This window comes from Salmo salar, chromosome ssa19 (genome assembly GCF_905237065.1).
Source record: "Salmo salar chromosome ssa19, Ssal_v3.1, whole genome shotgun sequence".
NCBI classification, from domain to species: domain Eukaryota; kingdom Metazoa; phylum Chordata; class Actinopteri; order Salmoniformes; family Salmonidae; genus Salmo; species Salmo salar.
This window is the reverse complement of record NC_059460.1, coordinates 25,983,120-25,995,597: the sequence shown is the minus strand read 5'-3', so window position 1 is coordinate 25,995,597 and position 12,478 is coordinate 25,983,120. Positions and strand designations below refer to the sequence as shown.

Sequence of the window (12,478 nt, the reverse complement as noted above, 5' to 3'; positions counted from 1 at the left end):
GTCCCTGGCCACTAGGAGTGCCGCCTCTGGAATAGTGTTTTCCTGTTTGGTTATGGCCGTATACAGCTCATTGAGTGTGGTCTTAGTGCCAGCATCGGTTTGTGGTGGTAAATAGACAGCTTTGAAGAATATAGATGAAAATGATCTCGGTAAATAGTGTGGTCTACAGCTTATCGTGATATACTCTACCTCAGGCAAGCAAAAACCTTGAGACTTCCTTACTATTAGATTTCGTGCACCAGCTGTTGTTTACAAATATACACAGACCACCACCCCATGTCTTACCGGAGGCGGCTGTTCTATCTTGTCGATGCAGCGTAAAACCCACCAGCTGTATTTTATTTATGTCGTCGTTCAGCCACGACTCGTTGAAACATAAGATATTACAGTTTTTAATGTCCCATTGGTAGGATAAACGTGAGCATAGTTTGTCTATTTTGTTATCCAATGATTGTACGTTGGCTAACAGGACTGATAGTAAAAGCAGATTACCCACTCGCCGTCGGATCCTTACAAGGCACCCCGACCTACGTCCCCGATATCTCTGTCTCTTTCTCCTGCGAATTATGGGGATGAAGACCTCATTGGGTGTCTGTAGTAAGTCCTTCGCATCCGACTCATTAATGAATACATTTTCTTCCAGTATGAGGTGAGTGATTGCTGTCCTTGATATGCAGAAGCTCTTTTCGGTCATAAGAGAAGGTGGCAGAAATATTATGTACCAAATAAGTTACTCAAATACCACATTCACTATGAGACCATAAAACAGCAGCCATGTCCTCTGTTGCTCTTGTTGCATGAATGCAACAACCAGTTGTCTGTCACTAACAAATACAGTTATGGATGGTAACTCTACAATTCACTCGTTAAAGCATGGCACTCTGGGAAATATTTATATAAGGTTTTACACTAAGCAGTATGTTGAGAAATTCAGAACAACTGTTCAGATACAAAGAAATACAATTTATAAGTCAAACATTCTGGGGAAATATTCCACTCGTCAGAACACTGTTTCAGCAGTTGACATTCCCATTTACAGAAACCTATGCGTTGGCTCAAATCAACTGTGGACTAAGAAATGTTCAACCCACACATGACTCACAAGTTGTTCAACAATAATACTCCAATTTTTTACCTAAGAGTTCCATTTTCACATACTGTGTCATAGAGGAAGTAAATACGCCTACATGTTCCAAAAGTAGTACTAGATCTGAGATCTTCAACACCAAATACAGCTGGAATCATTAGCTTAGCTATAGAAAGCTCTTCAAAATAGCTTACATAACAGCTTACATTTGTGAGTCTGTGTGAATAAGCATGCACTATGCACATCTAAGACAGCAAACCATATATAATGTAATTATAACAGAGTGTGGGTGAGAAATTACATATTGTATGCAGACCTGTGTTCAAATTCTATTTGAAGTCATTTCAAATAATTTTGTTGGGTTTAATTGAGCTTGCCTGGCGCAATGGAATCAATAGTATAATCACAAAACGGTGAAACCCACCCATCTGGAACTACAGGCAGGCTAAAGCAAATTATAACAGAATTTGAAAGAGTTAAAATAGTATTTTAAAACCAGGTCTGATTGTATGTTTTGTTGTTCTGGAAGATACACCTCAACGCAAAGACACACAGCCACCAATGAGTACATATAGAACCTGTGTAGAGGAAGATCAGTAGTGCTGAAATGACCCAATGTCTGTTTGTGGTCATTGCACCTGCCTGACTGGCTAGTTGATCATAGCGATAGCACGGATGCAAATGTCACAATTAATTATCTTACTTCACTTGTCTTGAGAGGGAGTGAGGAATGAGGATTCCCTCTGCTTTGCACATGGATCAAGGGTGATGGCAAAGGGTCAACCTACTGTAGAGCAGGGAGCCTGGTCCTTATTACAGATAGCCTAGGTAGACAGAGAGAGCAGAACCTGTGGTGTAGTGGTAAAGCTCCATGGTTCTGACCTAATATATGCTTCTCCCCACTGAAGACCAGGCTTCAATGCCTGTGTCTTTTCTTCCATCTGCCAGTCCCCCCTTATTGTTTTACAACTGTCTAAATAAAGTGAGGGGAAAAGGTAGTCAGTGAGGGTGTCGAGACAGAGATAGATATTGACATAAGAAAATACTCTTGAAATCAGGTGAAGAAATGCATTCGCATCTGGTATAGGTTCCCTTGCACGAAATGTGGCATAATCCAATGAAAATACCAAATTATCAAGAGATAATTTGCATGTCACACACACACACGCATGTGCGCAATGTTATACAATGCTATCAAAAGCCTGATGCTAAAACAAATAAGACAGACGCCTTGAAAGCTTCGCTATATGATGTGTGGACACACTGTGTTTGCACGCTATGAATCCCAAAGTCGCCTTCGCACATAAACCCATCGGTACAGGCTCATTTAAAGTCATTTGCAGTGGATGACAGTCTCTTGCACTCGGAGGCGGCGTGTGGAAAATGTAATAGCCGATAATGCTCCCTCCCAGTAGGGATACGGCCAAATAAAGCAAGGGACACGAAAAACAAGAGAAACCCCTTTTGTGTCGGGTCAATTGCTATTGATCTAATGACATTGGATGTTGTGCGCAGAGCCCAGATTGTATGATTTCTTCTACAGCAACTCAGATGCAAGATAAAGAGAATTGCAAATCGATGCAATTGATGTTCCTCTTTTCTTCTCCTCCATTTAGGTTACAGTGCAATAGTCTCAATCACCCTGTCTGCTCTTCAACAGGGGAACGTCTCAACGATGACAGACACTTCAATAGGGATAAAGCTGATAAGATATAAAACACATTGAAGCATAGACAGTGTAGTGATTTTTTTAAAAGATAAGACCACAGTCTTTAGATATGGTTCTACGAGACACAAGCAAAACTGTGCCGGGTTTAACCGGAGCTCAAGACTGAGCAGCGCCCGCAAAAGTGTGTGATGGAGGGAGGACGACATTTCAGAGATATTAACACCTGGAAATAGAGCTGGAACAAACTGACGCACTCTTTGATTAAATGCTGTGGTCTCATGCTGTGCCTAGTATTCATTTCTCCGTTTATAATTTCCTATGGATGCCCGCTTATTTTTTTATGGTTTTCAACACTCGTTTACGTCTGTTATAAAAGATTAAGCTTAAAGTGGCCTGTAAAGCCAATTACCTGGGAGAGGTTTGTGCTTTGTGGTCACGGTTTGTGCTGAAGGTATCTGCTGCCCTCTGGCTGAGACAGCCTGTAGTTGCAGATGTTTCGGATAGTCTTGTAGCCAGAATACAACTGAGGATAATGATATTGGATGTTATATATACTGCATGAATATAAATGAGATCTGGAATTACATATATACTGCTCAAAAAAATAAAGGGAATACTTAAACAACACATCCTAGATCTGAATGAAATAAATAATCTTATTAAATACTTTTTTCTTTACATAGTTGAATGTGCTGACAACAAAATCACGCAAAAATAATCAATGGAAATCCAATTTATCAACCCATGGAGGTCTGGATTTGGAGTCACACTCAAAATTAAAGTGGAAAACCACACTACAGGCTGATCCAACTTTGATGTAATGTCCTTAAAACAAGTCAAAATGAGGCTCAGTAGTATGTGTGGCCTCCATGTGCCTGTATGACCTCCCTACAATGCCTGGGCATGCTCCTGATGAGGTGGCGGATGGTCTCCTGAGGGATCTCCTCCCAGACCTGGACTAAAGCATCCGCCAACTCCTGGACAGTCTGTGGTGCAACGTGGATTTGGTGGATGGAGCGAGACATGCTGTCCCAGATGTGCTCAATTGGATTCAGGTCTGGGGAACGGGCGGGCCAGTCCATAGCATCAATGCCTTCCTCTTGCAGGAACTGCTGACACACTCCAGCCACATGAGGTCTAGCATTGTCTTGCATTAGGAGGAACCCAGGGCCTACCGCACCAGCATATGATCTCACAAGGGGTCTGAGGATCTCATCTCGGTACCTAATGGCAGTCAGGCTATCTCTGGCGAGCACATGGAGGGCTGTGCGGCCCCCCAAAAAATGCCACCCCACACCATGACTGACCCACCGCCAAACCGGTCATGCTGGAGGATGTTGCAGGCAGCAGAACATTCTCCACGGCGTCTCCAGACTCTGTCATGTCTGTCACATGCTCAGTGTGAAACTGCTTTCATCTGTGAAGAGCACAGGGCGCCAGTGGCGAATTTGCCAATCTTGGTGTTCTCTGGCAAATGCCAAACGTCCTGCACGGTGTTGGGCTGTAAGCACAACCCCCACCTGTGGACGTCGGGCCCTCATACCACCCTCATGGAGTCTGTTTCTGACCGTTTGAGCAGACACATGCACATTTGTGGCCTGCTGGAGGTCATTTTGCAGGGCTCTGGCAGTGCTTCTCCTGCTCCTCCTTGCACAAAGGCGGAGGTAGCGGTCCTGCTGCTGGGTTGTTCCCCTCCTACGGCCTCCTCCACGTCTCCTGATGTACTGGCTTGTCTCCTGGTAGCGCCTCCATGCTCTGGACACTACGCTGACAGACACAGCAAACCTTCTTGCCACAGCTCGCATTGATGTGCCATCCTGGATGAGCTGCACTACCTGAGCCACTTGCGTGGGTTGTAGACTCCGTCTCATGCTACCACTAGAGTGAAAGCACCGCCAGCATTCAAAAGTGTCCAAAACATCAGCCAGGAAGCATTGGAACTGAGAAGTGGTCTGTGGTCCCCACCTGCAGAACCACTCCTTTATTGGGGGTGTCTTGCTAATTGCCTATAATTTCCACCTGTTGTCTATTCCATTTGCACAACAGCATGTGAAATTTATTGTCAATCAGTGTTGCTTCCTAAGTGGACAGTTTAATTTCACAGAAATGTGATTGACTTGGAGTTACATTGTGTTGTTTAAGTGTTCCCTATATTTTTTTGAGCAGTGTATAATCTAATTTGATGATTTTTTTTTAAAGTCATGAATTAAAGCATATACTTACTTTGGTAATGCACTGGTCAAAAACCTAATGTTAAAACTAAACTGAGCCATACAATCAACTGTCTAACACTTTTCTTTTTTTAGTTCCATTGGATACACTGCCGCTAGAGCACATGAACTAATTAGCCTAGTGAATCCATTTGTGCTATTACACTGTGTCAATTAAAAAGCTTCAGATGTCTGGTCTTGGCTGGAGGCATCAAACGATTGGTCGATTTCGTCTGCCACCGTGACAGACAGCAGAACAACATTAAATAGAGAGAGAGACAGAGACAGAGATACTCCGCTGAAAAAACAGCATAGACCAGCCTTCATTGTGTTTTTGTTGGAGACCAGCCTTCATTGTGTTTTTGTTGGAGACCAGCCTTCATTGTGTTTTTGTTGGTCACCAGCCTACATTGTGTTTTCGTTGGTCACCAGTCCTCGTTGTGTTTTGGACAATGGTCACCAGCGTATGCTGGACACTGGTGACCATAGAAAAATGTATAAATTAGACTACCTAAAGCATCTAAACTGGAACAACCAGTTCAGAATCAGGTGCAATAAGTCCAACTAACAGATTGTATTAGTAAAAAAAAAATTACAAAAATAATAATAATAATAACAAGTTGTTTATCTTTGTGTAGCATAGGTACATGCAAAAACACTGATATTCAAGCAAACAATTCTAGAAATCTAACTGTAACTGTATTTTTTCTAACAGTATTTTTTTTTGCATATCAGGAAGGGTTCTTTACAGCTGTGATGGTTGTATAGAGCTCATAATAGCCAAACTGTTTTTATTTTATTTCCCATGGTTCATTTCCATGCCAGCCAGGTAGGCTATACTCCTGTTTTAAAGCAAAGCAATGTGCTTAATTCTAGGAAAGTTGATACATAAATATAGTAGGCCTAGCCTATAGAAAGCTGATGGCATCCTCCTCTTTTTAATAGAGGCCATCAAAACTCTGTTTTCTCACCAGCATAGCCTATAGAAATGTTGCGCAACACGAGCTCATGGGCTCTTATGAAGGGTTTGATTTGATTATCGAAAACATTTGCATCAATGTCAGAGTGATTAGAGGGACAAAAGAGTGCTGAATACCAGGCAGTTAGCAAGTTCGGTAGACTACTAATGCTAATCAGCAGCATCAGAGCTTGGAGAAGCCTAGTTACCGTTACTAAACGGATATGACCTGCCGATGTGGCAGTAATATGGTCACCATAGCAGCCCTATCAGGGAGAGGTTGAAAATGTCAGTAAAGACATTTTCCAGCTAGTCAACGCATGCTCTGAGTACACGTCTGGGTAATCCATCTGTTAAGCTGTTTAAAAGTCATACCCACATCGGACAATGGAGAGCGTGATCACACAGTCATCAGGAACACCTGGTGCTCTCATACATGGTTCAGTGTTGCTTGCCTCGAAGCGAGCATAGAAGGAATTTAGCTCGTCTGGTAGGCTCGTGTCACTGGGCAGCTCGCGGCTTGGTTTCCCTTTGTAATCTGTGATAGTTTGCAAGCCCTGCCACATCCGACGAGCGTCAGAGTCACATGCAAATAACTACCAGTAACATACTGGCAGCTTAACTGGCAACTTAACTCAGTAAGTTATCTTTGAAAGCACAGCAACATACTTGCAACTAGCTGCCAGTAGCTCATTGTACCTTCAATTAACTTTTCTGATTACAAGAAAGCATATAACATTAAGTGACAACAATTAGGCATTCTTTGTGGTGAGCACACTTGGGACCCAGCCTCACACCCAGCAGATAGCCTAGTGGTTAGAGGGTTGGGTCAGTAACTGAAAGGTTGTTGGATTGAATCCCCGAGCTGACAAGGTAAAAAATCTGTCATTCTGCCCCTGAGCAAGGCAGTTAACCCACTGTTTGCCGGTTGCCGAAAACATGGTTGTCGATTATGGCAGCCCTCCACACCTCTCTGATAAGGAGGGGTTGGGTTAAATGCAGAAAACACATTTCAGTTGAATACATTCAGTTGTACAACTGACTAGGTTTTCCCCTCACCTGGCCTCATCCTTGAGGTCAGCAGCAAACTGACCTTCCTTCCACACTATCAGGTCAGTGAACATGACAGAAATCAGTCACAAGTTACTGTGAATTTCACAATTCTTTAATTCACAATTAAAAATAACTATTTACAGCAAGTTCTTGAAAATTAAACAAGAACTTCCCAGTCACCTACTGGAAAATACACAAACTCTTAACAAAGTTTATATATTTTTTGCATAAAATAATTCTTACAATTTAAATATATATCAAATCAAATTTTATTTGTCACATGTGCCGCATACAACAGTTGTAGACCTCACAGTGAAATGCTTACTTACAAGCCCTTAATCAACAATACAGTTTAAAGAAAAATAGCAAAAAAATAAATAAATACAAGTAACAAATAATTAAAGAGCAGAAGTAAAATAACAATAGCGAGGCTATATACAAGGGGTACTGGTACAGAGTCAATGTGCAGGGGCACCGTTTAGTCGAGGTAATTGAGGTAATCTGTACATGTAGGTAGAGTTATTAAAGTGACTATGCATAGATAATTTTGGGGCGGCAGGTAGCCTAGTGGTTAGAGCGTTAGGGCAGTAACTGAAAGTTTGCTGGATTGAATCACTGAGCTGACAAGGTAAAAATCAGTCGTTCTTCCCCTGAACAAGGCAGTTAACCCACTTTTCCCTGGTAGGCTGTCATTGTAAGTAAGAATATGTTCTTAACTGACTTGCCTAGTTAAATTTAAGATAACACCAGAGAGTAGCAGCAGCGTAAAGGACGGGGCAGGACAACGTAAATTTACACCGGGCTGCTCTGGTCTGCAATTGGTTTATTGACCATCCGCAAGTTTTGATGCTCAACCTGTCACTATACTCTCCATTTCTAAACCCAATAGAAGAGTTATTTTCAGCGTGGCGTTAGAAGGTATACAATTGCCAACCCCACCAACATATACCCCTTCTCCAGGCGATGGAGGAGGCCTGTGGTGACATAGACGAGGGGGCATGCCAGGGCTGGATATGCCACTCCAGATGCTACTTCCCCCGCTGTTTAGCCAGAGAGAACATCGCTTGTGATGTTGAGGAGGTGCTGTGGCCAGACCCAAATAGGAGACAGGATGCACCCTAATTGTTTTTTTCTTTAATAGTAACGAGCATATTTGTTTATCTTCTACTGTATTTGTTTTCTCTGTTATTGTTCATCCCGAAATCTGGATGAAAATACAATGTTTTGCGAAACAAATACATTTTATCCCCCCTTGCATTTCTGTTTATAGTGTAAATATATACTTATATGCATACATACTGTATATATTTGTGCACATACATGCACATGTGAGTGCTACGACAAACTGCCGTGGACTCCGCTGCACACTGAAAATGCAAAAGACACAAGATAGTTTTACATTTGTCACATCCGTGTATAAGAGCTAATCATTTGATGGTTTGTGTGTAGAGTTTTGATGCAAAAACAATTTTGAGGAGTTAAAATAGTTTTGAATGAAGTGTTTGGTTTTGCAAGAGATTTGTGACGTTTTGCATGCTGTGTGTATGTTTTGGGGTTTTGTGTGTAGAGTTTAGAGAAAATGAGCCATAGTTTCAGAAATCATGTGTAAGCAATTGTCAAAAACTGTAATTGTTTGAGTAGAGAACACACGATTTTGTGTAACTCAAAATGGATCATAAATCTACAAAGATCCAGAAAAAAACAACCCAATATTTATATCCCAGGACAAATTAGCTACCAACAGCAAGCTAGCTAGCTAAATGTCCATGAATGTTTCATGTGTTTCAACCTGTCGAAAAATTAATATAGTTGATTCAGAGTTCGTTTTGATATTTCAACCTGCATGTCCTGATCGCGCACGTGCCCGGGCTAGTCAGCATACTAGGCTACTATGGTGAGTGAGCATTGCACCTTTTCATTTTCAATAAGTATTGATTACCCATTTATTTGTCTCTGCCTGCAAATCGTCCTCCTAAAACACACGCTATATCATACATGCAAAACGTAGCAAGTGCCGCTGTCATCATTCTTGCTGCTTCAATTCAGTAGCCATTCCTGCGAGATCAGGTGTGCGTGTGGTCTCAATGAAATAGAGTAGGCTATAGCCTATGCATTGGCGGAGAAGCACGGGGCAGTTCTCTTTCCAAGGAAATGTATTTCCTATGATTAGGCTATAGTTTACTTCATTGCCTAGAAATAAATATTGATCGCCCACATATTTCTCTGTCTGAAAATCTTCCCAGTTCTAAAAGGTAGGCTATAAAAATAACTCAAGAGAAAGTGCAAGTCTCTCCAACTCTGCTCTCTTCAAACTACATCTAGCCTATTGGCTGATATAGCCCAGTAATACAGATATGCTAATATAATGAGCTATATGAGAATCTCTTGTAATTTAACCTATTTCTTAAGTTATTTTTGCACATTTGATATTGCATACAGGGCTCAAAATTGCTGTGACCATTGCTGGCAAGTGAACTGCCTAAAATAACATTAGGTTTGGGACCAGTTGTTGTGGTAGCGAGTGGGAGTCTGGCAACCAGTTGTTGTGGTAGAGGGTGGGAGTCTGGCAACCAGTTGTTGTGGTAGAGGGTGGGAGTCTGGCAACCAGTTGTTGTGGTAGCGGGTGGGAGTCTGGCAACCAGTTGTTGTGGTAGAGGGTGGGAGTCTGGCAACCAGTTGTTGTGGTAGAGGGTGGGAGTCTGGCAACCAGTTGTTGTAGTAGCGGGTGGGAGTCTGGCAACCAGTTGTTGTGGTAGAGGGTGGGAGTCTGGCAACCAGTTGTTGTGGTAGAGGGTGGGAGTCTGGCAACCAGTTGTTGTGGTAGCGGGTGGGAGTCTGGCAACCAGTTGTTGTGGTAGCGGGTGGGAGTCTGGCAACCAGTTGTTGTGGTAGCGGGTGGGAGTCTGGCAACCAGTTGTTGTGGTAGAGGGTGGGAGTCTGGCAACCAGTTGTTGTGGTAGAGGGTAGGAGTCTGGCAACCAGTTGTTGTGGTAGCGGGTGGGAGTCTGGCAACCAGTTGTTGTGGTAGCGGGTGGGAATCGGACAGAAAGCCAATGGGTGCGGCATGAAAAGCTGCGTGCAGATCTCTAATATAGAGCCCCACAGTGGAGGTGTTATAAAGCCCATAAAACAGGGTAATGGTCAAACAGGGAAATGGTTCCAATTGTTTTTCCACCATTCATTTGTCCCATAGGGGATTTTGGAAACACTTCAAATAAGGGCTGTGTTTCGTGTAGGTTTACCCTGGAGAGACGTTTTGATAACCATGTAAATCTTTAATCAATATAATATATTTGGCTCTATTTACTCTCAGATTTCAAAATGCTAATTAGCGTCAAAGTAGACATCATGCAAAACTACAAATCCCTGCAAGCTCCTGCACGTCATCTCTAGCTGACACCTTTGCTAACAGGTATTGTGTCAATTTAAAACTTGCACAAAGCAGTTCACAGAATTGTCCATTTAAAGACATTTGGCCAATTTATTCATTACTACATTTAGCTGACATTAGATGGTTAATCCAGAGATTCTTACCTTTGCCTCGATTCATCAGTCTCGTCCAGATCATCATGGCATTTGTAGATCTTTATGATAGCCACATTAGCAGCTAATTAACGTTTCATTTTTGGGGGGTAAATACTGGAGAATAAAAATGGCGTCCCTGCACAAACAATATTTTCCAACTGTGTTCTCTCTCCTGTTGTTTGAGGACATCTTTGGGCCTGTTTTGTGTCCTGTTCTCCTGTAGCTACCCTGTTTAACAAGCACATTAGTTGCTGTGCTCTCATTCATTGAGCAGGAGAGGCAATCTAACGCAATTACGCCGCATGCAGCATAGTCACTCATCCACAAAATAAGCACTAAATGTCCAGCAATCGTCCGAGTCAATTAGATTCCTATTGCCGTTATATGATCAGGGCACAATGGCCTGTATGAGGCAAATTACCTGTCCTTTACCTCTGGGCCAAATGTGTAATCCGACCGTTTGGCTTGCTTTCACATAAGAGCTGAATCTGTTTTATAATGTCGACAGGACAGACTGACCAATCAGACATACACACACATCTGTACAGGGACAGAGAGCCAGACAGAAAGACAAGCAGGCAAGCAGAGAGACAGACAGACAGTAAGTACCTCTGTGGGACAGTTTCTGGAGAAGAGTCCTGAGGCGCTGTAGAGCAGAGGCTGACTCATCATAGGTGTATAGATCTGCACTGGGTAACTCCAGACACCTTCCAAACACTCTGTCTATGAGAGAACACACACACATACACTGTCAACAAACAGATCATGTACCAGCAATGGCCAGTATGTCTGTTATATACAGCGCATTCGGAAAGTATTCAGACCCCTTGATTTTGTCCACATTTTGTTACGCTACAGCCTTATTCTAAAAATGATGAAATAGTTTATATTCCTAATCAATCTAAACACAATACCCCATAATGACAAAGCAAAAACAGGTATTTAGAAATGTTTGCAAATGTATGCGAAATATATATATTTTTTAAATATCACATTTACATTAAGTATTCAGACCCTTTACTCAGTACTTTGTTGAAGCACCTTTGCCAGTGATTACAGCCTCAAGCCTTCTTGAGTATGATGCTACAAGCTTGGTACACCTGTATTTGGGGAGTTTATCGTATTCCTCTCTGCAGATCCTGTCAAGCTCTGTCAGATTGGATGAGGAGCATTGCTGCAGAGCTATTTTCAGGTCTCTCCAGAGATCAGGTTCAAGACCGGGCTCTGGCTGGGCCCTCAAGGACATTCAGAGACTTGTCCTGAAGCCACTCCTGCTTTGTCTTGGCTGTGTGCTTAGGGTCGTTGTCCTGTTGGAAGGTGAACCTTCACTCCAATCTGAGGTCATGAGCGCTCTGGAGCAGGTTTTCATCAAGGATCTCTCTGTACTTTGCTCTGTTCATCTTTGCCTCGATCCTGACTAGTCTTCCAGTCCCTGCCACTGAAAAACATCCACACAGTATGATGCTGCCACCACCGTGCTTCACCATAGGGATGGTGCCAGGTTTCCATCAAACATGACACTTTGCATTCAGGTCAAAAAGTTCAATCTTGGTTTCATCAGACCAGAGAATCTTGTTTCCCATGGTCTGAGAGTCTTTAGGTGTCTTTTGGCAAACTCCAAGCGGGTTGTCATGTGCCTTTTACTGAGGAGTGGCTTCCGTCTGGCCACTCTACCATAAAGGCCTGATTGATGGAGTCCTGCAGAGATGGTTGTCCTTCTGGAAGGTTCTCCCATCTCCACAGAGGAACTCTAGAGCACTGTCAACGTAACCATCGGGTTCTTGGTCATTTAAAAAAAAAATACAAAATTCACCTATATTTAACCAGGTAGGCCAGTTGAGAACAAGTTCTCATTTACAACTGCAACCTGGCCAAGATAAAGCAAAGCAGTGCGACACAAACAACAACACATGGAATAAGCAAACGTACAGTCAATAACACAATAGAAAAAATCTATATACAGTGTGTGCAAATGA

At 42.5% G+C, this 12,478-nt stretch overlaps 1 protein-coding gene across 3 annotated transcripts in view; it reads right to left on the bottom strand.

Annotated features, from left to right (window-relative positions):
• The window catches only part of LOC106578615 (receptor-type tyrosine-protein phosphatase N2), a 278,389-nt gene that overhangs the window by 180,682 nt on the left and 85,229 nt on the right, over window positions 1–12,478 (bottom strand). For 2 of the 3 annotated variants that reach the window (XR_006760698.1, XM_014157619.2), the window contains exon 2: window positions 11,112–11,225. The exons of the other annotated variant lie outside the window; for it this stretch is intronic. Coding sequence is in view for 1 of the 2 variants with exons in the window: in XM_014157619.2 (XP_014013094.2) it covers window positions 11,112–11,225 (114 nt within the window). In the remaining variant the exon portion in view is untranslated. The remainder of the gene's footprint in view (window positions 1–11,111; window positions 11,226–12,478) is intronic. 3 annotated transcript variants of the gene reach the window in all.